The sequence below is a fragment of the Lipomyces oligophaga genome, assembly GCF_038497815.1.
Source record: "Lipomyces oligophaga strain CBS 7107 unplaced genomic scaffold V1516scaffold_4, whole genome shotgun sequence".
In the NCBI taxonomy this organism is placed as follows: domain Eukaryota; kingdom Fungi; phylum Ascomycota; class Lipomycetes; order Lipomycetales; family Lipomycetaceae; genus Lipomyces; species [Lipomyces] oligophaga.
The window spans coordinates 121,136-143,544 of NW_027117788.1; the positions used below are offsets into that span (position 1 = coordinate 121,136).

Sequence of the window (22,409 nt, forward strand, 5' to 3'; positions counted from 1 at the left end):
ATGGTCGTGTTCTTGTGATGTTCAGGTTGAGTAGTAGCCACCTTTCCAGATGAGATAAACTGAATTCAACTGGATCAAAGCGTTCTAAAAAACAAGGGATTAAAACATATCGGAGACAAAGTTTGCTGTCGAGGTTTTTTATTTGAGTAGATCGGGTAAGGCCGGCAAATGCGTTCAAGATGACATCTCTTAGTCTGTATGGATCTCGGGGAAAGTGGCTATCCAAGAGACCGCACCAGAGAAGTACCTCTGAGTACAGCGAGGATAGGAACGAAGATTCTGATGACGCTAATTATTCGTCGATTGCTACTTTAGATTTACAGAACGCCTTTTCGTCGTCGTCATCGACTTCAGCTTCAGCTAGTACGGGTCCTTCTTCTGGATCTCAGATTGCGGTGCTTACACCTGGAATATCGAAGCAGAAAAACGCTTTGTATGCAAGCACGATCCGAGATCGCGAGACAACTGCCAGGTTGAACAAGGTTTTGACCCATATTAGTGAAGTGTTTCCGGATACAGATGTTGGTTTGCTGCGGAAGCTTATGGCAGATAACCGCGGACCTTCACAGCTTGCAGCCATTGTCGAGCTTCTTCTGTCATCTCCTATGCTGGCTCGAAATAGGCGACGCGTTCGGCCAGGAATCATTGCCGACTGGGAACAGTTCCGATCGCAGGAATATCGCAGCGCGACTGCACGTCTCTTAGCAGGTCATTTCAAGCCAGTGCTGCACATTTCCACTGTTGAAAACGTGCTTGCGCAGAATAATTCTTCGTTCGTGCAGTCATTACCTGTTCTTGAACAAATCGCGACTGAACGTGCAAATCGCCGCTCGATTCTACGGTTTTTCATGCGTGGAAGGCCGTATGTACCACTCGATATATCCGCTATGGTTGCTGCACGTACATCAACAGGCTGTGCAGAGTTAGATAACGAAATTGCTGAATTGGATCGACCTCGCCAACGAGAGTTGTTAATCCTAGACGAAAGTATTGCACGAGAGTCGAATGAAGAGGAATATGCGAAAACTGGGCAGCTCATGGAATGTGAGTGCTGTTTCGGTGAATATGCCTGGGAAGATCTAGCATGTTGCTCAGAGGTACATTTTTTCTGCCGCAATTGTCTGACGAGCGTTGTTAAAGAAGGGCTTTTTGGACATGGATATTTGCGAGGAAAAGCTACAGTGTCATGTATTTCAGCTGTTGCGTCTCCTCAGTGTAAAGCTTCAATTCCTGTTCCAGTTTTGCGGACTGCTTTACCAGCTGAAATATATGCTGAATTGGAGAAGTCACAAGTAACCGAGTTTTTGTCTCAGAATGCCGCCTCTATGGGATTTGTCGTATGTCCATTTTGTGCGTATTCCGAACAGTCGCCGGCGGCTATATCGAGTGGCAAGCTGAGCGATTTGCGTTTTTCGATCTCATTCTTTTCGATGGTTCGATTTTTAGCTGCTGGAGGAATTTTTCTGTTTTCGGTTCCTCCGTTGTTTTTGACTTTGCTGTTGTACTGTGTCATTTCTACTCTTGCGGCCCAAGTGATTTTACCCGAGCGAGTGTATCGGTATTTGTTCGGTGATCTGGACACTTGGTTTAGCGACGAGACTTACACGATCATGCGAGGCGTGTTCAAGAAGCGGCACGGCTCAGTCTTTAAATGCAAAAATCCAGAATGCGGTCGAGTGTCGTGCACAGAATGTATGAAGGAATTTTTTGCGTTTCACAAATGCTTCGAGAAAGAGGAAGATAGGATGCGGGTGTATATCGAGAAAGCAATGGCGGAAGCGGTGAAACGGACGTGTCCACAATGCCACACGAGTTTTATAAAGAGCGAAGGATGTAATAAGCTTACTTGTCAGTGTGGGTATGTGATGTGCTATGTATGCCGGAAAGATATTAAGCAGGAAGGCTATCAGCATTTCTGCGATCATTTCCGTGCAATACCTGGGTCAGCATGCACCGAATGTGATAAATGCGACTTATACAAGGTGGAAGATGAATCTATTTCTATTCAACGAGCTGCCAAAGAAGCGGAAGCAGAATTCATTCGAACGAACGGACTCCCTTCCGGACTTGACATGGGTGGGAAAGTTATTGGACCATCTGGGCATGAAATAATAGTTCAAAAGGGAATAGTACATGTTGTTGAAAATGTTCTCATCGATTTGTTGGATACGCTTGTAGCAAGGTGATCGATGACTAATTGTTTAGTTTAGTGTTGGAGTTTTTTTTGGTTAAGGTGCATATGGACTAAGGTGTGCATTAATTATACAAATTAATTAATATCCGATAAATCGAAATCATCAGATAAATAGTACTCTGAGTCGGAGACTTCGTCGACCTTTTGTTTTTTCGGATTCAAAGGAGACGTTAGATCGCTTCCAGTAACTTGTCGTTTAGGATTGACAGTTAGCGACGATGAGAAAACCGACGAGGAGGCTCCTTTAATTAAACCTTGTAATTGACTTTGCTGATCTAGCCAAGTTGTCGCATCCGCTATTCCTGTGTCTGTGATTGTAAAAATGGCGAATGAACTGGCAGATTCGTAGGTGACTCCTGAACATTTAATAACACAAGCATGCGGAACACCAGAAATAATTACACGTCTGCAACGAATTGGAGAGAGGTAAGGCGGTGTTGACTTTAGGTATAAATCTCTCCAGTTTGTTCGTGGAGAAGATGATGATGCGGAGGAAGAGGTTGGCGGCAAAGAGGAAAATCTGTGGGAAACTTGCAGTGTAGGAGAGTGATTGTATGTATCATCCAAGGAATTCACGCACTGAACATCATTCCGAAACAATACTAGTCGGGTCCAAATTCCAGACACTATCGGTCCATCTTCATCTCCTAGTGGAGATTTCAGTCGAGCACGACTGCCCGGCTCTATGTGGGAGATCATTTTCGAGAGCAAGAGAACTGCGGTATCTGTTCGGGCAGCATGTCGCGAGATAGACTGAGTGAGTTCACAGAGTGCTCGGATCCTCTTGATTGAGAGCGATTCCTGTTTGCGTAGACTGGAATAGTTCGTAGGTTTCGAGTGCGCAATATAAGAATTCATCGGTGTGGTGATGTCATCTACGATTATCAAGTCGTAACCGGCCATATATGAAGGAGGGCTGAGGAAGAGCAATAAAATCGATACGAGAGAGTCGAGTTCGAGATGGTCCATTTTATCATCAAGTTCAGCCATCGGCATTGCCATTGCGCGTAAAAGCCTGTCGACCGGCAACGGACTGCATGTATCGATCCATAGAACTTTTGACTCTCGCTTGATTGCCGTCACAGCGAATTGAATTCTAAATGGATTGATTAATTAAATTTCTGGTAGGCAATTCTACGCCTACTCACGCAATACTAGTTTTCCCGCTTCCAGGCGGACCAGAGATTTCGGTCACTTTTCCCCGGACAATCCCGCCTCGAGTGATTGAATCCAACGCGTCGACTCGTGACGAAAATTTGACTGAATTGGAATCGATCGCAGTAATATAAGATCCAAGGCGTTGCTTGGGGAGCCGATGAACATGAGAATTCGTCTGCGATTCTGGATTACATTCTGTGAAATTCATGTTAAATCCTTTGCATACCTAGACAGAGACAAGTCTTATCTTGGCTATCTTGGTATTTACGCGTCGCCGTAGGTCAGAACGCGCTGCAATATAATTTGGAAGGAAGTCAACTAGAGTGAAAATACAAAATATTCAGTCCACGAAATCTTTTAACATTGCATCCATGGACACATTTACGCCGTTTAATTATATCTTCTTGCTATGACTAAGTATACTGGTATCAAAATGAAGTCCTGGATGAACTGCCACATGACAATTGCATAAACAGGTAACAGCTAGCTGACGTACATTTCTCGACCGTTATTTCAGCTAAAAATAGATAATATCGCCCAATAAATATTGTTTAAATAATATCAACTACACTTTTGTCTACTCATGAAATTGAATCTGTAATTCGCGACGAAGAAGGATGTATAGTTAAAGGCACGACCAGATTCATCGAGAACTGCAATGCCCTTACCCGATGTCAAAAGTACCTTGATAAACTGTAGAGAGCAATAATGGAAATACTTAACAAATTAAGAACAAAGCAAGATATGGCAGAAACAAATGATCAACGGGGAATTACATTGGAGCGAGGTATATCAATATTTTTGTCAATAAGGTGACATATACTTATGACGAATAGGACTGGTTAGAGGAGGAGCCACTGTCCATTTCATGAATCCAGCTGTAAATATTTCTTCATACCTGGATTGGATTGAGTTAATGAATATTTAGCGACTGATCGAAAAAATTATACGAGAACGGATATTCGATTCATTGTATTGGAAGGAACAATGTTTTGGGTTGACAGGTGCGTTATTAACGAACTAGCTGCAAATACTTATTGACTCGAATCTAGCTGCTACATTATGTGATCGAGCAGCTGAGCTGACTTATATTGGTGGCCAATATGGTACACAGCGGCCAACACCGTTCCTCTGTCTTGCGTTTAAAATGATCCAGTTACAGCCCGAACGAGAAATCGTTCTTGAGTATCTTGCTGCGGAAGATTTCAAGTAAGTCTGCAGTAGACTGAGTGAGTGGCTTTAGTTTAACAATCCAGATATCTACGTGCGCTGGCAGCGTTTTATATACGACTCGTATATCCAGCGCTTGAAGTGTATAAATTGCTTGAACCCCTCTTGGCAGATTATCGGAAATTACGATCAAGGAGCAATACCGGATTTAAACTGACTTACATGGACGAATTTGTCGACATGCTACTAACCGAAGAAAGAGTATGCGATATAGCTCTTCCGCGAGTAACTCCTCGAATAGTATTGGAAGATCGTGAAGAGCTGGAGCCAAGAGAAAGTGCTCTTGCTAGTGAATTAGAAAGCGAAGGAGAAGATGAAGAAGATAATGACAAATAAAGATGCATTAAACTATGTACAAAAAAGGAAGTTTGGGTTACAGAAATTTCTGCACCTCAAAAGATTTGTCGACCTTTTGCGCAGCTTTCTCAGTATATGAAGCCTGGTCACGGAGCTTTTGGACTTCCAATTCAAACTTCGTGATGCTTTTTGCTAGTTCCTCTACTTTTGCGGAGTTTCTTTCCACGATTTTAGAGAGGTTTTCATGCTCAGCACGGAACTCATTTGGAATCCCTTTTTGAAATCTGCGGTTCAACTCCGCAAGCTCCAGACTTGATTTATCCAAGTTTGACTGGAATTGCGCATGTTGGTTTTTAGATTTGCGTAGTTTCTCTTCCAGCGCTTGCAGCTTACGAGTCGCATCGACAGAAAGTTCGAACACATTTTTGGGCAGCAAGTCAAACTTTCGGAATATCGAGGCAACCGTGTCTGATGCCTGCGCACCAACACCTAGCCAATACTTTGCCCGGTCAAAGTCAAGGGCTATGTTTTTTGTCTTGATACTTGTGCCGGGAATGGTCTGCGGAGTTGCATTGTAGGTTCCGATAACCTCGATAGGTTTGCGGAATACGCCTCTGTTGTTGTCTGCAACTGTGATGTTGTATATAGGCTCATGGCGCCTACCCATTCGTGCTAGTCTTATTCGAACAACCATTTTGGAATACTCAGCTTCCGAACGAATTCGTTATTATTATTTGTTTCTGCCTTCCTAATTCTTAAAATGTTGATTTTACTGAAATAGTTTTCACTTTGAGTAATGCACACATCCCATCCCGGTTATGCGATAAAGCACAGAGGGTCTAGTACCACATGTGCTTAACAAGCTCGGCTTCTTCCGCATAACTAGTCTTTCGTGGTCGGCAGTTGCATAGTTGATATTCCATATTGTGTTCGAAATCAGTAGAAAATCTGATTTAATACGTGCTGTTGTACATTGGATTTTGGTTACAGTACTTTAGAACAATTCTCACCAGCAGCCATCGACATTGCACTCTGGTTCACCTAAGAACAAGGATTGATTTCGCTTTGATTTGCCCCGTTCGTCGCGCTATATATTCCACGACTTGCGACTCTAGGTTCCGTCTTGCGTACTTTAATGGCTATTCTTTTTTCTACTAATTTTGCATTTAAATATTTGTCTATTTTGCGAGCGCAAGTCGGCCATATAGCCCTCTGTTCTCTGCCAGCAGTTCTACCACTCAATCTACCACGCCCCGTCCCCCGACCCTGAACCCCGCCTCCTCCAACGAGATCAATATAATTGGACTGCGATTACATATCGAATTTATCTGTTATTCTGTTATACGTTCACAAATCTGCTGAAAAGTTATTTTTCACTGACATGACCTCGTCCTCGTCGGCTTCAATAGCCTCGTCGGCCTCGTCAGAGTCTTCTTCCACAGCCACCACAGTCATCGATAGCAAAGCCGAGGACGACATTGCTCCTTCTTCGGTGTCTATTCCCACCTCTGTATCCACTCCCACCCCTGTATCTGCGACAACAAGTCAAAAATGTGCAGATCATGCAGCGTTATCGTCTTCAGCTCCTCCTTCGCCGGCTCCATCGACGCTTCTATCAAGATCCCGATCGGCATCCATGTTTATTAAGCGAGCAGCCTCCTCGCTGTCTATCAACTCTCATTCCTCCATATCCTCCAGATCCTCTTCGTCTTCTTCTTCGTCTTCATATGGACCGTCGGCTCCCTCCAAGCCAATACCTCTTCCACCTGGGTTTTCCCCACCGACTGTCCCTTTATCCTCTAAATATTCGTCGTTTGCACTCTCTGGACCGCTACGAAGGAATACTATTGGAAAAGGCTCGACGGCTGTTGTCAAGACTGTCCACGATATCCACGACCATGGCAAGGTATACGCCGTCAAGGAATTTCATCGCGGTGGTGGTGCGTATGACTCCGAAGTCGATTTTCATGCAAAGCTGGCTGTTGAATATCAAATTGTGAAGAAGCTTCATCACACTAATATTGTGCACACTGTCGACTTGTGTCTTGGTTCGCACGCCCGGTGGTGTCAGGTCATGGAATACTGTGCAGGCGGAGATTTATACTCTCTCATCAAGGCCTCACCAGAGCCCATGGCGGCGCGCGAGCGAAACTGCTTGTTCAAGCAACTTATTCGGGGTGTCGCGTATTTACATGGAAAAGGAATTTGTCACAGAGATATTAAACCGGAAAATTTATTGCTTGCACTTGATGGTACCCTCAAGATTTCTGATTTTGGTGTGTCTCATGTTGTGCAGGCGTTTCCACCAGATGGACCGGTTTCCTTGTGCACATCGATCTGTGGATCAATTCCTTACATGTCTCCAGAAGTCTTTTCTTCTGGTAAGAGCAAAGATGGTAGCGCCATTACCGACGGCACCGAGCCTAGGCAGGCGTTGTACGATGGTAGAATGCTAGATGTGTGGTCATGTGCAATCACTTATTTCTGCATGGCATTTTCAGGACATCCATTTTCGAAAGCAGATGATTCTGATGAGCGATACGTAGCTTTTCGAGACAAGATGAGCTCTTTTCATGTAAAGCATCCCGATGTGAACTTTTCGAATCCGGATTGTGTTACTCTGCCCGGGTTAAGGATATTGACACCGTTTTCAAATAGCTGTCGACGTTTACTCCTGAGAATGCTTGAAACCGATCCCAATCGAAGATGCACATCGAGTCAAGCTCTTGCGGATCCTTTCGTTGTATCTGTGGAAATATGCTGTTCGACATCCGAGTCCGATCTTACATCTTCAACCCAAAATTTGGTTTTCGATGCGTCCGACAAAAACTCGCATAAAGTCTTATCAAAAGCTCCTGTGCGAAGAGTTCATGCGCATTTTGCAAAGAGGAAGCCCTCACAGATATATTAATTTCTTGCAATTTTGTGGAATTACGTTATTACCTTTTAAAATTGAAGTGTACTTTTATGTTTTCTAAAGTAGATGAATTAGTTTTGATATCAGCTCTTGAGTTCGGAATTGTTAGTTTGTGAAACGGTTTTGATTTTTGATTTTGGGTTGTTGTCATGTATTTGGTTATATTGCGTATTTTAATCGATTTAATTATTAATCGATGCATTTGATTGGACTCTACAGTTTGTTGGACTGTGATAATCGATAAAACTTGTGATTTACAAGCTATTGACCTAATAAATGAGTAAATTATAATTTAACTATTGATCTGCAACGTGCTAAGTTATACAAGTTATAAAATTGATAACCTATGGATCTGGCACGATACGTCTATGGATCATTAAAATATTATCAAGCAGTATTTCCCGCTGCGCATTAGCTTACTGCACCTATAATCTGATCAAAAGATTGCATAGATATTTCTCCCTACGACGCGTATCAATCGCAGCAAATGAATCCATAACCGATCTATTATTATCCGCGGTAATAAATAGTCAAACAATACAATGATCCGAAGCTGCAAAGAAGAATCACAAAAAACTATACACATGAGGGAGAAAAAAGTAAACTAAACCATTTGCAAGACTGTATACGCGATGAAACGAAATCAACGAGAATTAATGAGAGGAAACAGAAATGATTAAGCAACAGTAGGCGACGAGTCGGTCAAGGAGGATACTGATGGAATGACTGAATCTGTGGAATCTTCATGAGATGCAAGACTAGCCTCCCTCTGGAAACGAGCCTCAAGCTCACGCAGCTCATTTTCCCGCGCCAAAAGCTGTTGCCGCCGCTCAGTTATTTCCTGTTGAACTTTCTGCTCGATCTCCCGCAATTTTTGTTCATCGCGACGAAGCTTCTCTTCTTTAAGCAAGAAGGATTGGCTCGCGAGCTCCTCAGCGTTCAAAGAACCATCGAGTGGAGTCTCCACTCCCTTAGAAAGACGCTCAGTACGGTATCGCTCGTAGAGAACATCATCAGTAATCTCCTTCAAATCTGAAAGATGTGTGCCCAGGAGTGCAGACCGCAACACTCCAAAGTCAGAGTGTTTAGGATTGTCAACCTCAACATATCCCCAAGGATATTGGCGAGCAAGTGTAGGTCGATTATTGATCTGGAAGGCCTCCGTTGAAGCAACGATAGCAAACGGAAGCTTTGCCCGGAGTTCTGCATTTTCCTCGATTGTGATTTCATCATCTTCCTCGACCTCATACGGGAAATCATAGATAGGGATCTTATAATAATAAATGTCCTCCATGATTAGCTTCTTGTTCTCGGCAAGCTCTGTGGGGGTAAGGGAATCAGCCTTGCCAATAACAGGAATAATATTAACTCGAGAAGAAAGACGCTTCATAAGCTCAATATCGAGCTCCCGAAGTCCATGTCCAGTAGGAGTGATAAAGTAGAGCAACACATGGACTCGATTGTCGCGAAATCTTGGATTACGCTTGATACGAGACTCTTCAGCAAGAATATCATCATACTGACGCTCAAGGTATCCCATTATTTCGGAAAAGCATGACTCGTTGTTGATATTGTCGCCAAATCCAGGAGTATCGACAATGGTTAAACTGATGCGAGCGCCGTCTTCTTCCAAATCTATACTGTTAGCAGAGAAATTCCTAATGACTCAGACCAAGGACCGAATCAGGCCAAATAAATACATACCAACAGTTATCGGATGAATAGTGATTCCCTTATCGATGTGAGCTTCCTTGGGATCAAATGAGGCAGCGGCAGCAGAGGTCAGCACTTCCTGGCCGCAGAGTGTATTGAGAAAGGTCGTCCGACCTGTACCGGAAATACCGGCCACCATGATGCAAAATTGGATGCCTTTTTTGACATTTTTCTTGCGATTTAACTAAAATCATTAGTCGAATGGAATTTTGCACAAATTACAGGCAAAACATACACCGATCGACGACATCTTGTGGATTCCCTGATGGATGAAGTTGAGGTCAAAGGGGGGAAGATGAGGCTAGCAGCGAACGCGTTGGGATCTGATCGATGAGGGCTGAGCAAAGCAAATGATATGCTCTAGCAAGTGAAATTCAATCGCAGCAGTAAACAAGCTGATTCAGTCGCAGTCGAGATTGGTGAAAATATTAAACCACTCCGACAAAATGCAATATTCAGCGCAAACCGGAGAACAGGGGGAAGTTATTCACAGACGAACAAAAAAGATGAGGAGGTTGAGAGCGCGGCGACCAGAGGGCGCGTTTCGTGACGCGTGCAGTTACCCGGATCAATATAGTTTATGATGGATCTACACTAGTTTTCTTACGTAAAAAGCCGTACTTAAGGCGGCTATGTAGTAAATAATGTCGTTTAATTCGTAATATCGACTCATATTTGGCGAAAGTCGGCTCTCTGACGAGATATTGGTCCAAATACGAAGTTCTGTCCCCAGGTGAGAATACAAAGATCATTGTTTACAGACCTCCGCCAAACGAAGGGGTACAAACACTACTCGAAAAGGGGAACCTTCAGGAATGCCCATCCGCAACCCCTTCTCCCTTTGATATCACGTGCCAGTCACATGAGTACGACGATGACGATATGGCGAGACGACCAGATTCTGATCCAAGCTCTAGACTGGATCCATGCGGCGGAATTGTGCTCATCCGAGTTTTGAGACTCGCAGGGTTGTCTCGCACAGCTGCCTCCGTAATCAGATCGACCAGGCACTGTCGCACATGTCCAACCGCGCTGCATTTGCTAGATAGACAGGTAAAGTACAGCATGCTGAGAGCTCACACAACTTGTACAATAAATATTTCTTTCCGTATAATCCATATAATCCATATGTTTAATCACATCAAGAAAAAATAACTATCCAATCTCAGCAGATTATATTCTCACATAATCTGGATACGACCGAAATCAGACCGAAATCAACTATTCAGCTCAATTTCCACGCGGAAAATCCAAGCCAGACTCGCTTACCGACCGCTTTGCCTCTCAAATAGCCTGATTCCGTAAAATTCTCCTCTCGCAGATCGCAGGTGATCCCGTGCTCTTTGAGTGTCTGTCTAGCGGATATCGGCATTTCCTACAATCAGCCAACTCTTACAGAAACGGCTTCGCGCAAAATCGGTTCATCCAGCAAGCCAGCAAGTCGGACGCCTGTTCGGGCCTTAGGTCGTTCTAGCTTTCTCCCTCACTCGGTTGCCACGTCTTTGTGGTCCCTAGTCGCCAGCCAAACCAGGCCAGATTTAGTCAATCCAACCAGACAGACGCCATAAAGTCAAAATCCAATCGGCCCGCTACTACCGGGAGCCAGACCCAGCTCGTGCGGTCGTTCCATCCCGCTCCAGCCAGCCAGCCAGCCAACGAATGCGAACACGAGTACGCTTGTCTGCGCTAAGGTCACAACAACCCTGGATCTGATATAGTCTGCACAACCTTCGCGACGCACTTCAGTCTATGCCCTAATCGCCTAGATTTGCTTACTTTTAAGGCACTGTCTCTCCACTACCCATCAGTCATCAATCGTCCTACCAAAATATCAGTGTTTCTTCGTCCTGTCTGTCGTTTCAACACTCTCCATCCATCTCTACTTGCTCGTCTTGTTTACTTTGTTTTTCTTTTCGATTCATTTGGTGAAAATTATATTTCCCTCACTTTTGAAATTCACATCTGCTTGTCGATATTGCTTCTAGTCTCCGTTCTTTGTGATTCGTCTACTATTTCTGATACCATAACATTCGAACAGGACTTGTTCCGCCCCAGCAATGACCGTCAATACAACTCTGGCAATCCAGGGCATGACCTGCGGTGCTTGCACTTCCGCCATCGACAATGCGGTCTCTTCTATTTCTGGAGTCTCCTCCATTGCTGTCTCGCTTATCACCGAGCGTGCTTCGGTCATCCATGATGAATCTACAGTTTCTGCCGAAGATATTCGTGAAGCGTACGTTTGTCCAAATTTTTATGGCCCGTCTTATCTCAACGAGATGCTTCCATTGCCTTGAAACGACTTCTTCCCCGTCGTTGTTTTACATCCTAAGCAAAACTAACATTTTTTAGTATCGAAGACTGTGGTTTCGAAGCCCAGGTGCTCACATCACTGAACTCTGAGCCCACTTCCACCAATACCGCCTCTTCATCTGCATCGTCTTCTATGTCAAATGAAAGCATTCCATCCTTACCTGATGAGACCGCTTACATCAAAGTGTTCGGAATGACTTGTTCTTCTTGTACACTTTCTGTTGAGCAGACTTTGCGCGCTCTTCCGGGCGTTGTTTCCGCCGTTGTTGCCTTGTCAACCGAAGAGGCAAAAGTTGTTTACAATCCGGCTAAAACTGGGATCCGTGATATTGTCGACGCCATTACTGACTCCGGCTTCGACGCAATCCTTTCTGACATGTCGAATAGCAATGCGCAGCTTGATTCCCTATCCCGTGTTAAAGATATTAGAGAATGGCGAAAGGCCGCCATACGTGCAACCATTTTTGCCGTCCCCGTTCTCATTATAAACATGATCACTCCAATGTGTTTCATGGACCGTGATCCCGGCTCGTGGACTATTTTCGTTCCTGGTCTTCATCTCCGCGAATTAATATCTCTTATTCTTTCTATTCCAGCCCAATTCTATATTGGTCGCCGTTTTTACATTTCTGCCTGGCGCTCGCTTAAGCACGGCACCCCCACCATGGATGTCCTTGTCGCCCTTTCAACTAGCACAGCCTTTATCTATTCCTGCTTCTCAATGATTGCTTCGATAGCCAAGCAGAGCCATATGCCACCGCAAACTGTTTTTGAGACTTCTGTTATGATTATTGCCTTTATTACTTATGGTAAATACCTCGAAAGTCGCGCTAAGGGCCAAACTTCGACTGCACTTTCGCGTCTTATCTCTCTCACACCTTCAATGGCCACCATATATGCAGATCCCAAAAACCTTACTTCTGCCAATATTTCTGAGCGTGAGATTTCAACAGACCTTATTCAAGTTGATGACATTGCCATTCTGCGTCCCGGTGCAAAAGCACCGGCTGATGGTATCGTTGTAGCTGGTTCTTCTTATGTTGACGAGTCCTTGGTTACTGGTGAGCCTATGCCAGTTGAGAAATCTGTCGGATCGCCTATTATTGGTGGAACTATTAATGGTGTTGGTCGTATCGATTTTCGTGTTACCCGTGCTGGTAAGGATACACAGCTCTCTCAGATTGTCAACCTAGTTCAAGAAGCGCAAACTACGCGCGCGCCTATTCAACGCTTTGCGGATGTTATTGCGGGCAAGTTTGTACCAATCGTTATTGCTCTTTCTGTCTTCACGTTTTGCATTTGGTATTTTCTTTCGCATGTCATCCCACACCCGCCTGAGATTTTCGAGGGTCATGAGGGCAAGTTTATGGTTTGTCTGAAGCTTGCTATTTCTGTTATTGTTGTTGCTTGTCCTTGTGCACTCGGTCTTAGTACTCCTACTGCGGTTATGGTTGGTACTGGCGTTGGTGCTCAGAATGGTATTCTGATCAAGGGAGGAGCTGTACTCGAGCGCGCCACTAAGATCACCAGAGTCGTGTTTGACAAGACAGGTACACTGACTATCGGCAGCATGTCTGTTGTAAAACATATGAAGTCTATCGAGTGGGATGTAAATGAGGACAAGCGGGATACTTGGTGGCGTCTTGTTCGTGCGGTTGAGGTTGGCAGTGAACATCCCATTGGAAAGGCTATTGTTTTGGAAGCCAATGAAGTTCTTGATGAGGTGGATGAGAGCGCGGAAGCAAAAGCTAAAGCTGATCTTGAGCTCGGTACAGTTAATTTTGAGGCTGTAATGGGACGTGGTATTCGAGCCTCTGTTCAGATGACTGCCCAGAAGACATACGATGTTGCAGTTGGCAATCTTCAGTTTATGACCGAGTGTGGCATTGATGTGCCAAATGCAGTTATGCGACGTGCAGAGGAAGCACCTTTGACAGAGATTTTTATTGGAATTGATGATGTTTTTGCTGGCAACATTTCGCTTGACGATACGATTCGACACAATTCGCGTGCTACTATTGATGCTTTGCGTCGTATGGGAGTTGAGGTTGCCATGGTGACGGGTGACCAGCGTGCAGCTGCATATCGAGTTGCACGTGAGGTTGGTATTGATGTATCAAACGTTTGGGCAGGTGTTACACCAGCGCAGAAGCAAGAGATTATTCAACAAATGCAGAGCGAGAGTGCTAAGTCGGTGATTGCCATGGTCGGTGATGGAATCAATGACTCGCCTGCGCTTGCTACTGCGGATGTTGGCATTGCAATGGCTACTGGTACAGATGTCGCTGTCGAGGCTGCTGATATTGTACTGATGCGACACGATACATTGCTGATGGACACAGCAGTTTCCCTTTCATTATGCCGAACTATTTTTGGACGTATCAAGGCTAATCTTGTATGGGCGTCTGTTTATAATGTGATCATGATTCCGTTTGCAATGGGAGTATTTCTTCCATTTGGATGGACATTACCTCCCATGGCTGCCGGAGCTGCTATGGCTCTTAGCTCAGTATCTGTGGTGACTTCGTCATTAGCCTTGAAGGGCTGGAAGCGACCGAAATGGTCCACACAGCTTGGATTGCAGGAGCATTTACTGGTTGACACGCGTCCACAGATTTCACGATGGATTGCTAGCATTTTCAGACGGAACCCCTCGTCTGGTTCGCGAGGGATGTATGCTCGGGTGAATGGACAAGAGATGGTTTAAGATAGATTGCATCAGAGAGTGTCTTGATTTTTTAATGTTTTGTTTTGATTATTCGCAGTCATTCATTAAGATGTATTTGTTATAGAGGATCGGAAGAAGATAATTTAGTTTGCATAATGCAAGATGTATTCAAATTGGTGTTTTGGAAGTCATTCGTTAGAAGAGGACGTTGAATTATGATGTGAAATTAATATAACTATTATATTATTATATTTAATATAAATAGATATTGTTTAACTTCTCTAAATGTTTATTTATTTACATTCGTGAGTATGCAGCCCATTGAACGGCGAGTAACCCATACAGGGACAGTTTAGAAGTGCTTTTTGACATAATCACACGTTTGGCTTTTACTAGAATGAAAATTATCGGAGAAAATATGAACGGAACCTTACTTCGGCCAAAAATAGAGGTAACAGAGAAGAGGACAGACCTAAAAATTACTCCTGTTTGACGACGTTTTTGATACCACCAAAGGCAAGAATTTGGTTAATCTTTTCGGCACCAGTCAGCAGCATAACAAGTCTATCGATTCCTATTCCCCAACCACCGGTCGGAGGAAGAGCCCATTCCATGGAAGTCAAATATGATTGGTCTGCGACTAGTGATTCCAAGTCATGAAAATGATCGCGGTCACGTTGCTGGGTGCTGAACTTCTTGCGCTGCGAAAAAGGTGAATTCTCTTCTTCGTACGCATTGACGAGCTCGGTACCGCAAATGTAAAGCTCAAATCGACGAGCAATTCCGGATGAGGTCGACTTTGAAAGTGGAGATAGCGATTCGGGGAAGTTGATTAGAAAAACAGGAGTATTGAACGATTCTATGACAGGAAGCAAAAATTTGTCTGCAAGCTTGTCGAGCATCCTGGGAATGGTGGGCGGTGAAGGGAGTGGGAGTCCATGCTTAGTGAATATGGACTCTAAAAATTTTATTGCTAGATGATAGTCCTCGCTGTCAAAATTTGAGTGAGTTTGCAAAACACTACCTGGAAATTCAGCGTCTAAAGCCTGTTGTAGAGCTGGGATGAAGTCAATCCGTGGAAACGGAGCTCGGATTGACAAGTTTTTGACTCGGATATTCTGGGCAATGATTGGGCTTATCGCGGACGCTTGCTGAACGACCGTGGAAATCAACTCTTCGGTTGTCGAAATGAGTGATTCCAAAGACGCAAACGCTTCGTAGAACTCACAAGTAGTAAACTCGGGATTATGTATGTGGTCAATACCCTCATTACGGAAGACCTGGCCAATTTCAAACACTTTATCAAAGCCTCCAATAATGAGTCGTTTAAGCCATAATTCTGGTGCGACACGTAATTCAAGTGGTATTCCGGACGTGGTCGACGAGTCGCCTGATCCCAGCAAGGCATGTGTCGTAAAAGGCCTCGCATTTGCACCGCCGGCAACATCGGAGAGAATTGGCGTCTGAACTTCAAGGAACCCGTGTTCAAGGAAATACGAGCGGATTAATGAAATGATTTGCGATCGTGCCCGAATCAGATCCCGAGAAGTGGGATTAATGATGAAATCGACCGTTCGATGATGAGATTTCGACCGGTCTGATAGCTGTTCTGGAAGTGGATGCAGACATGGAGAAAGTAATGTGATCTCAGCAGTAGATCTCAGCGACAGTTCACCTGCGTTCGTCCGCGATATAATTCCGGTGAAGGAAATGAAATCTCCTGCTCGCAGAAGCTCAGAAAACTTCGTGAACTGGTCGACTTCAAGACCAGCAATCGAGTTGAATCTATATATGCCTTGAATTTTGTCCTCATTTCGCTCAATGTCGAGAAAAACTAATTTTCGGCCGGCAGTTCGTATACTTGTTACTCGTCCGTATATTGTGTACGGGTTTGATTCTCCAGAGGTAACGAGGTCCGAAAGTTGTTGCTGTGTTTTGTCGCCATATCGATGCTTCAGCGTCGCGATTTCAGTAGCACAAACTCCCGACGGTATAATGGGATAAAGTGGCTTTCCAAGTTTGATAATTGAGTCTAAACGCGATTGAAAATCAGACACCAGTGGTTCGTCTTTCCTGTTAGTTTCAGAAATTGTACTCTGTGGACGAGCAGGCTCAGACTGTGAAGACTTGGAATTGGGTCCAGAATGTCGGGCAAGACGACACGGTCGTGACTTCCACAGGAGACACGGCTGAGGTTGAAAAAATCTTCGCGCAAGCATCTAGATGTATATTAGATCCAGTAATTGCTTAATAGTCACCAGTGTGCTATGATTCAGAGAGAAGATTAGCGGACTTGCCACATATTCTGAAGTATATTTTAATACAGTTCAGCAGTCAATATCTCATCATTATCAACAACTATGAAATACATACCTATTAAATATGCCGTAGATATCAAGTATATTAAGTTATCTACAAATGACACATTCAGGACATCGAACAAAACACTGCACGATACTTCGCAATTCAGAAACAAGTAGTTCTCCCAATCCACTTTCAAATATTTTCTTCTCTTTTGTTAATCACAAAGATCCAAAGAATTAAATATTATATAATACAGATTTAATTACTTAAGGTCCTATTATTCAACTTTTACAAAATGGCATTCGGTTTGTCTGGAGGCTACGACGAGGCCAAAATTGCAAATTATCAGGGCGATGTGATGATGACGGGTGGACTACGTCGTTCGTAAGTATTATAATTATATATTTATTTCACCTATATATATCATGTACATCTAAAATATGATACTAATAATTAGTGCCTCGGAGATTTGCATGCAGAAATGTATTCCAAATTACTATTCGGAAGGAGACCTCAATAAGGGCGAATCGTTATGTGTTGACCGCTGTGTCGTTAAATTTCTTTCTTCTGTCGGAGTTTTGTCAGAGGTATGTTTAACTTTCTCAATATTCGGTCGAGCTTGCTAATTGGCTTAGGAATTTCAACGTCGTGCGCAGGAAATGCAACGAGCGTAAGCGGGCTAATATCAGCTAGTAAATACTTGAGACTTCCCTCTACTGCAGTTCCTATATTTACTCTATTGAATAAAGATAACTAAACAACTTTCATAAATCAAATAGAACACACATACAAAGTAATCATATAACAACTAAGGCACATTGAACAGAGAAAACTGGCGCACGATTCCAGGACCATATTCGTCGTAGTCCTTCTTTGTGTGCACATAGCTTCGGAATTCGGGCTTACCTGTTAGCAGAGTTCATTTCATATATCGAATAACAACATACCGTCTGTGCAAGCATCGAGCCGCCAAACCATACAGCATTGCGCTGCTTTTTGTGGGAAATCACTTGTACGTCAAGACCACCCGAACGGGCTCCGCTTAGTTGCTCCGATCGATGAATACGCGCGTCCACTATATGCTTGATATCACGCTGCAATCTGCGACCAAAATCTCGAAACATTGTCGAACCTCCGGAAAGGACAATGTTCTTGTACAAACCTCGACGCACATCGATGGGACTGCCCTGGATAACTTGATCGACAACCTCTGGAAGCGGAGTCAAAAAGTCCGAGGAAGCGATCTCTGGATTGAAAAAAATTTCCGGCGCGAGAAATCGCTCATAGCCAATGTCAATCTCAACCTTACGGCCAAGCCCTTGGTCGGCAAGATATTTCTGGAAACGTTCGGGCTCTCGGTCAAACCGATTAAATTCTTTAACGATATCCGGGCAAACATAGCAAAACTCCTATTTTGGTCAACACAAATTTAACAAGAATACGCTCTATCTCCAATCTAAACTCACCTCTTTGATCTTCTCGGCGACTCGTAAGCTAGACACCTTCTCATTTCGATCGCGGAGTAATGTTTGCACAAATGTCGTAATATCACGACCCGCAATCGGAATGTTCTTGATGGCGGACGCAATCACGTAACCTTCGGCAACTGGAATGACATGAGTGACTCCGTCGCCGCTATCAATGACCGTACCAGTCAACGTCCGGCCTTGCACTTTACTAGACGTCCATGATGCAGCAAGTGCAAGCACAGCCTGAACAGCAATATACAGACCAGCGCAGTTAAAAGACTCAAACATGATTTCCGCCGTCTGCTCACGATTTTCAGGAGCATTCAACGGCGGTTCCGTTAATAGAAAGTAATGATCTTCCGGTTCACACCGTAAATATTTGAAAATAGAATTCTCCCAGAACCGCTCCATCAAATCCCAGTTCTCAATCTGACCGTGACGAATAGGATAGTTCAACGAGTATCCTGGGGAAGTCAGCATCACAAAACCGCCATATCGCATCACGTCCCATCAACACCAGAAAAAAAAATTATTGCAGACTTACCAGGCGAATTGGAATTTTCAATGGCTTCCTGTCCGATAAAAAAATCCAGATCTTCAGTCCCCCGCTTCTGATTAAGATGTCCACCCGCACCGGCACCACCACCACCACCGCCGCCGGTCAAAAACGACGGCTTGGAGGGAGGAGGCGGACGTCCACCTCCAGTTCCATTCGCAGAGCGTGTAGCTATCGCGGTCGGAAAAATGAAAGATGGCGAGTCATTTCCCGCGAATCCGAGTTTAGTCAATCCCGTACCGCTAAATTTGTTAGATCAACATTCACAAAACACTGTAAACACCACATCTTAGCCCAATTGATCATCAACTGTCCATCTTACTCCCTCATTCTTTGCACACAACAGGATTTCACTCACTTGTCTACATAAATCAGTATATTAATATTTGTCTCAATCAGAATCGGCTTCTAATAACTCACCCATAACGACGGCTGGAGTACTTAAGTGCGCCATTGCGAAATTACAGATGCACCCTTTTCCTTCAAAAAAAACTCCGTTTTCAATCGGATCTCGCAATATAGATCCTACTAACGACAAGACAACCCTCAAACGTTCCTTATCTAATTTTTGCAATAGAACTAGCTCGTCCTACTATCAGAAATACGATATACAGAATTCAACTCGCGAGGAGGCCTTTGATCCTCCGGACTATGTCGTCCTCGCTTACACTTTTAAGGGTACGTATAATTACGTAATAAATAATATAATCATTCGCATTGCGATTACCTATTAGAATCTGTTGATATTATTGAATATTTGATAGCATTCCTAACCGGTCACACTCGCAGCTGTCGGATACTTGCATATTCCGGATCATACTGCTCATCCAGAATGATCTAACTCTCATCTAAATACTCTTCCTCATCTTCTAGCTCACCGACCTCCTCGTCCTCCTCCTCTTCGTCCTCCTCGTCATCGTCATCTCTGTCTGTATATTCACTTCCTTCTTCGCTATTCAATAACGAAGCTTGCTGTAATTTTTTCGTTATCGAATCCAGTTCTTCCCCATCCCTCCCAAAGCTACCAGTATTTTCCTCGTCGGACTCAGAATCAGGATCAATCAGATCCGGTACCGGCTCTCTCCAGAAGTTCACATCTGTAAACCGTTCATCTCCAAGTTGTGCTGTAACAGGCGGGAAAAAATGATCAACCAAATCACCCATATGCACATATGAACTCTTATATCCAGCAAGCTCAAGTAGTTCCATGTGGACATCGGCATTGGAATTAATTGTGAATATTCTCGATGAAGGCACGCCAACTGAGCGATAAGAAAGCGCGTCGGTTATTCGATTTCCAAATCCAGCATAAAATGGCGTTCCTTCGCGTAAATCAAACAAACTTTGGATGTCTCGCAAACATGCCATCTTGAACACTTCCGGCTTGCGGTAAATCACTTCACGCCGTAATGCGGCTATCGTCCGATCCGGGGATAGAATCACTGGACCATCAGGAAGTTTATATCCGCCCTGATCAATTCCTCGCAGATAATGCCGAGTTGAATCTGCTTGGCCCACCGACCGCGATGTCAAATACATCAGATTATATCCATTACTCGAGATATCCGTAAACAGCTTCGCCACCCCAACATGTGTCCAGTCCCGCCCTAGCATAGTCAATACATGACCAAGGGCATCCGATTTCGTAATTGTACCGTCGATGTCGGAAATCACCAAGGGAACGTTATATTTCCAATAAAACATACGTGCAGTACAAACTGCACGCCCACCATTAACACTGAACGAAACAGAGTTTGCGCCTGCTTGCAAATTCAGACTTTTCAATTGCTCAGAAGTCAGTCGAAGAGTCTTGACGTAACGTTGTTCGGTATCTATCGGAGAGCTAACATTCGAAACTGGCGAACCCGGCGATGCGGGTGAAAGAGATGGAGGTGGAGTTAATTCTGGAGCAATTGTGTGAGCTTGTGCCATTGTTCTTGGGCTTGGCGGATTGGAGTTTCGTCCGAGTAACTCATCAGGCTCGTAGTCAAATTCCATTTGCCCTCCTCTCTGAGAGTTATTGTCGATAGTTTTCGCGCGTTCTCTTGCGTCTTCGTTCGCGTATATCCACAGATTTCCATGCTCGTCCGGGGCTATCAAAGACGCAATATCTGCATTAATACTCAGCTCCTCTGAGAGGATTTTCCGTGCTACGGATTCTGCCCGCGCAGTCTCTTCTTCACCGGCCTTATATCCAGTCATGTCCAGCACCAAGTCGCCACTATCTGTGACCATTGTTGGAATTTTACTAATACTCAATTTTCGGCTCAGTTCTTTAGCCCGCTGGATTGCCTGGTCTCGACTTAGCGGTGGACTCCGTGGTCGTAACAGAGGTGTCGATCCACTACTCAGGTGGACAGCACTTGAGCTTTCCGGGTCATCGCTCTTGAAACTACTTAATAAAGCTCTGGATAGCTCAACGGAAGGCAAAGTATCTGACGAGGACGAAGTTCTCGGTCTTCCATTAAGAGACTTGCTTCCAGAACGTCGTCGGGTTGCATCTACATTTTGATCAATATTAGCAGTAATTATAAGAAAAGCCGCACGTTTCTTACCAGGTTGGTCTCCAGCAAGTTCAGGTGAACTGTTCATTGCTTCTGGTAGATTTTGGAGATGATCGGGCCTTCCTAGAACGCCGTTGGGTCCTATTGTTCGCAGAGCTGTGGCTAAGGCAGCATCTGCGCGAGCGTCGATAGCAGCTTCTGAGGACGGGTCTGAGATGACGTCTCCAGAAGACACATCTGAGCTACTTGAGCTTTTCCGGATAATAGAAATAGATGACGGCAAATCCGGGGATTTAGACGATCCACCAGATAAATCCAGATACTCTGGTTCCTGTAGCGATCCTGGGTTTGAGGATACAGCAGATGGAGACGATGAGGCCGATATAGAGGGGGAAAGAACGGGCGATGTCAGCAGATCAGAGGGAACATCGAGATCAGTTTCGAACACGAAAAAGGCTTCACCACCTTCGCCTAGCTTCATGGCAAAATTCACTTTTCGCTCGTTAACTGAAAACTCGACCTAGACAGAAATCAGATTGGTATTAGAGTCATCGAACAAACGGAAAATCATACCTTTTTCTGAGACGGCTGCAGAAGAGCAAACTTGCCGAAACGAATATGAAACGGTGAGCAGGCCAACTCTCCTGTGTTAAGTGTTAGCACATCAAATATTGTAGGAATGAAATTTGCAAATGAAGGAGCTTTCACCATCTTCCTGTTCAATAACAATCACGTCAATAGCACCAGACAGCGTTGCCGGGTTAATGGAATTCCATGTCTTTGAAACACTGCCAATAGCGCGCCCAACGTACTGCATTTCTCACACCCAAATTAGTTGTCTCCTATTATATTTTAATCAGACGTCTTCGTTCTAAATAGACCAAAATTAAGCTATGAGTCGGATAAACTGGATCCGAAAGTCTGAGACCAGCCAGTACAGCTTTGTCGATATATGCCCCAAATCAGCCTGAAAAAAATGTCCGCAAATGGCAAAAACTATAGAATAATCTCACTCGGCTACTGATCTTATAAATCTGTTAACGTAGTCGCAATACGAATAGAACAGCTGTAAATCAGCTTATATTT

General features: G+C 44.2%; 11 protein-coding genes across 11 annotated transcripts; 5 read left to right on the forward strand and 6 right to left on the reverse strand.

Annotated features, from left to right (window-relative positions):
* Window positions 1-49: 49 nt before the first annotated feature.
* Window positions 50-2,294, forward strand: V1516DRAFT_674437 (uncharacterized protein). Its single transcript, XM_066922087.1, has one exon. The coding sequence runs from the start codon at window positions 180-182 to the stop codon at window positions 2,184-2,186; it is 2,007 nt and encodes a 668-aa protein (XP_066777132.1). The 5' UTR covers window positions 50-179; the 3' UTR covers window positions 2,187-2,294.
* Window positions 2,238-3,942, reverse strand: V1516DRAFT_674439 (P-loop containing nucleoside triphosphate hydrolase protein; the record flags this gene model as incomplete). Its single annotated transcript, XM_066922088.1, has 2 exons — window positions 3,343-3,942; window positions 2,238-3,290 (listed from the first exon to the last, which is right to left on the reverse strand). Coding segments are annotated over exons 1-2 (1,235 nt in total), but the record flags the coding sequence as incomplete, so codon positions are not given.
* A 154-nt stretch (window positions 3,943-4,096) lies between these two features.
* Window positions 4,097-4,918, forward strand: V1516DRAFT_624677 (PRP38 family-domain-containing protein; the record flags this gene model as incomplete). The annotated part of the gene is made up of 5 exons (XM_066919676.1): window positions 4,097-4,139; window positions 4,189-4,232; window positions 4,281-4,356; window positions 4,405-4,561; window positions 4,609-4,918. 5 exons carry the CDS (start codon window positions 4,097-4,099, stop codon window positions 4,916-4,918), a joined length of 630 nt encoding a protein of 209 aa, XP_066777134.1.
* A 2-nt stretch (window positions 4,919-4,920) lies between these two features.
* On the reverse strand, window positions 4,921-5,664 carry V1516DRAFT_674444 (ribosomal protein S16 domain-containing protein). The gene has a single exon (XM_066922089.1). It carries the CDS (start codon window positions 5,571-5,573, stop codon window positions 4,956-4,958), a length of 618 nt encoding a protein of 205 aa, XP_066777135.1. The 5' UTR covers window positions 5,574-5,664; the 3' UTR covers window positions 4,921-4,955.
* A 122-nt stretch (window positions 5,665-5,786) lies between these two features.
* On the forward strand, window positions 5,787-8,110 carry V1516DRAFT_674445 (kinase-like domain-containing protein). The gene has a single exon (XM_066922090.1). It carries the CDS (start codon window positions 6,261-6,263, stop codon window positions 7,788-7,790), a length of 1,530 nt encoding a protein of 509 aa, XP_066777136.1. The 5' UTR covers window positions 5,787-6,260; the 3' UTR covers window positions 7,791-8,110.
* Window positions 8,111-8,472: 362 nt separating this feature from the next.
* On the reverse strand, window positions 8,473-9,759 carry V1516DRAFT_664065 (Septin-domain-containing protein; the record flags this gene model as incomplete). Its single annotated transcript, XM_066920562.1, has 3 exons — window positions 8,473-9,431; window positions 9,501-9,693; window positions 9,745-9,759. The coding sequence occupies 3 exons, from the start codon at window positions 9,757-9,759 to the stop codon at window positions 8,473-8,475; spliced, it is 1,167 nt and encodes a 388-aa protein (XP_066777137.1).
* Window positions 9,760-11,071: 1,312 nt separating this feature from the next.
* V1516DRAFT_315106 (E1-E2 ATPase-domain-containing protein) lies at window positions 11,072-14,749 on the forward strand. The gene is made up of 2 exons (XM_066918891.1): window positions 11,072-11,745; window positions 11,862-14,749. The coding sequence occupies exons 1-2, from the start codon at window positions 11,567-11,569 to the stop codon at window positions 14,527-14,529; spliced, it is 2,847 nt and encodes a 948-aa protein (XP_066777138.1). The 5' UTR covers window positions 11,072-11,566; the 3' UTR covers window positions 14,530-14,749.
* V1516DRAFT_674452 (lysyl-tRNA synthetase) lies at window positions 14,704-17,053 on the reverse strand. Its single transcript, XM_066922091.1, has 2 exons — window positions 16,864-17,053; window positions 14,704-16,795 (listed from the first exon to the last, which is right to left on the reverse strand). Exon 2 carries the CDS (start codon window positions 16,707-16,709, stop codon window positions 14,970-14,972), a length of 1,740 nt encoding a protein of 579 aa, XP_066777139.1. The 5' UTR covers window positions 16,710-16,795; window positions 16,864-17,053; the 3' UTR covers window positions 14,704-14,969.
* Window positions 17,016-17,565, forward strand: V1516DRAFT_674456 (uncharacterized protein). The gene is made up of 3 exons (XM_066922092.1): window positions 17,016-17,178; window positions 17,252-17,381; window positions 17,430-17,565. Exons 1-3 carry the CDS (start codon window positions 17,090-17,092, stop codon window positions 17,466-17,468), a joined length of 258 nt encoding a protein of 85 aa, XP_066777140.1. The 5' UTR covers window positions 17,016-17,089; the 3' UTR covers window positions 17,469-17,565.
* V1516DRAFT_711777 (actin family) lies at window positions 17,186-19,422 on the reverse strand. The gene is made up of 5 exons (XM_066924271.1): window positions 19,240-19,422; window positions 18,808-19,071; window positions 18,261-18,727; window positions 17,742-18,203; window positions 17,186-17,695 (listed from the first exon to the last, which is right to left on the reverse strand). The coding sequence occupies exons 1-5, from the start codon at window positions 19,271-19,273 to the stop codon at window positions 17,603-17,605; spliced, it is 1,320 nt and encodes a 439-aa protein (XP_066777141.1). The 5' UTR covers window positions 19,274-19,422; the 3' UTR covers window positions 17,186-17,602.
* Window positions 19,423-19,515: 93 nt separating this feature from the next.
* Window positions 19,516-22,402, reverse strand: V1516DRAFT_674461 (Lipin/Ned1/Smp2-domain-containing protein). The gene is made up of 4 exons (XM_066922093.1): window positions 22,032-22,402; window positions 21,897-21,967; window positions 21,375-21,843; window positions 19,516-21,320 (listed from the first exon to the last, which is right to left on the reverse strand). The coding sequence occupies exons 1-4, from the start codon at window positions 22,138-22,140 to the stop codon at window positions 19,657-19,659; spliced, it is 2,313 nt and encodes a 770-aa protein (XP_066777142.1). The 5' UTR covers window positions 22,141-22,402; the 3' UTR covers window positions 19,516-19,656.
* Window positions 22,403-22,409: the final 7 nt, after the last annotated feature.

Bases quoted from the DNA above. Each gene is read 5' to 3' on its own strand.
- V1516DRAFT_674452 (XM_066922091.1), bottom strand. From the start codon at position 16,709: ATGCTTGCGCGAAGATTTTTTCAACCTCAGCCGTGTCTCCTGTGGAAG.
- V1516DRAFT_674461 (XM_066922093.1), bottom strand. From the start codon at position 22,140: ATGCAGTACGTTGGGCGCGCTATTGGCAGTGTTTCAAAGACATGGAAT. The intron at 21,844-21,896 runs GTATGATTTTCC...ATTTCTGTCTAG, and splicing joins TGCAGCCGTCTCAGAAAAAG to GTCGAGTTTTCAGTTAACGA. The intron at 21,321-21,374 runs GTAAGAAACGTG...ATCAAAATGTAG, and splicing joins ACTTGCTGGAGACCAACCTG to ATGCAACCCGACGACGTTCT.
- V1516DRAFT_315106 (XM_066918891.1), top strand. From the start codon at position 11,567: ATGACCGTCAATACAACTCTGGCAATCCAGGGCATGACCTGCGGTGCT. The intron at 11,746-11,861 runs GTACGTTTGTCC...AACATTTTTTAG, and splicing joins GCCGAAGATATTCGTGAAGC to TATCGAAGACTGTGGTTTCG.
- V1516DRAFT_674456 (XM_066922092.1), top strand. From the start codon at position 17,090: ATGGCATTCGGTTTGTCTGGAGGCTACGACGAGGCCAAAATTGCAAAT. The intron at 17,179-17,251 runs GTAAGTATTATA...ACTAATAATTAG, and splicing joins ACGGGTGGACTACGTCGTTC to TGCCTCGGAGATTTGCATGC. The intron at 17,382-17,429 runs GTATGTTTAACT...TAATTGGCTTAG, and splicing joins CTGTCGGAGTTTTGTCAGAG to GAATTTCAACGTCGTGCGCA.
- V1516DRAFT_674437 (XM_066922087.1), top strand. From the start codon at position 180: ATGACATCTCTTAGTCTGTATGGATCTCGGGGAAAGTGGCTATCCAAG.
- V1516DRAFT_674444 (XM_066922089.1), bottom strand. From the start codon at position 5,573: ATGGTTGTTCGAATAAGACTAGCACGAATGGGTAGGCGCCATGAGCCT.
- V1516DRAFT_711777 (XM_066924271.1), bottom strand. From the start codon at position 19,273: ATGGCGCACTTAAGTACTCCAGCCGTCGTTATGG. The intron at 18,728-18,807 runs GTAAGTCTGCAA...TGACTTCCCCAG, and splicing joins TGAAAATTCCAATTCGCCTG to GATACTCGTTGAACTATCCT. The intron at 17,696-17,741 runs GTATGTTGTTAT...CTAACAGGTAAG, and splicing joins GCTCGATGCTTGCACAGACG to CCCGAATTCCGAAGCTATGT.
- V1516DRAFT_674445 (XM_066922090.1), top strand. From the start codon at position 6,261: ATGACCTCGTCCTCGTCGGCTTCAATAGCCTCGTCGGCCTCGTCAGAG.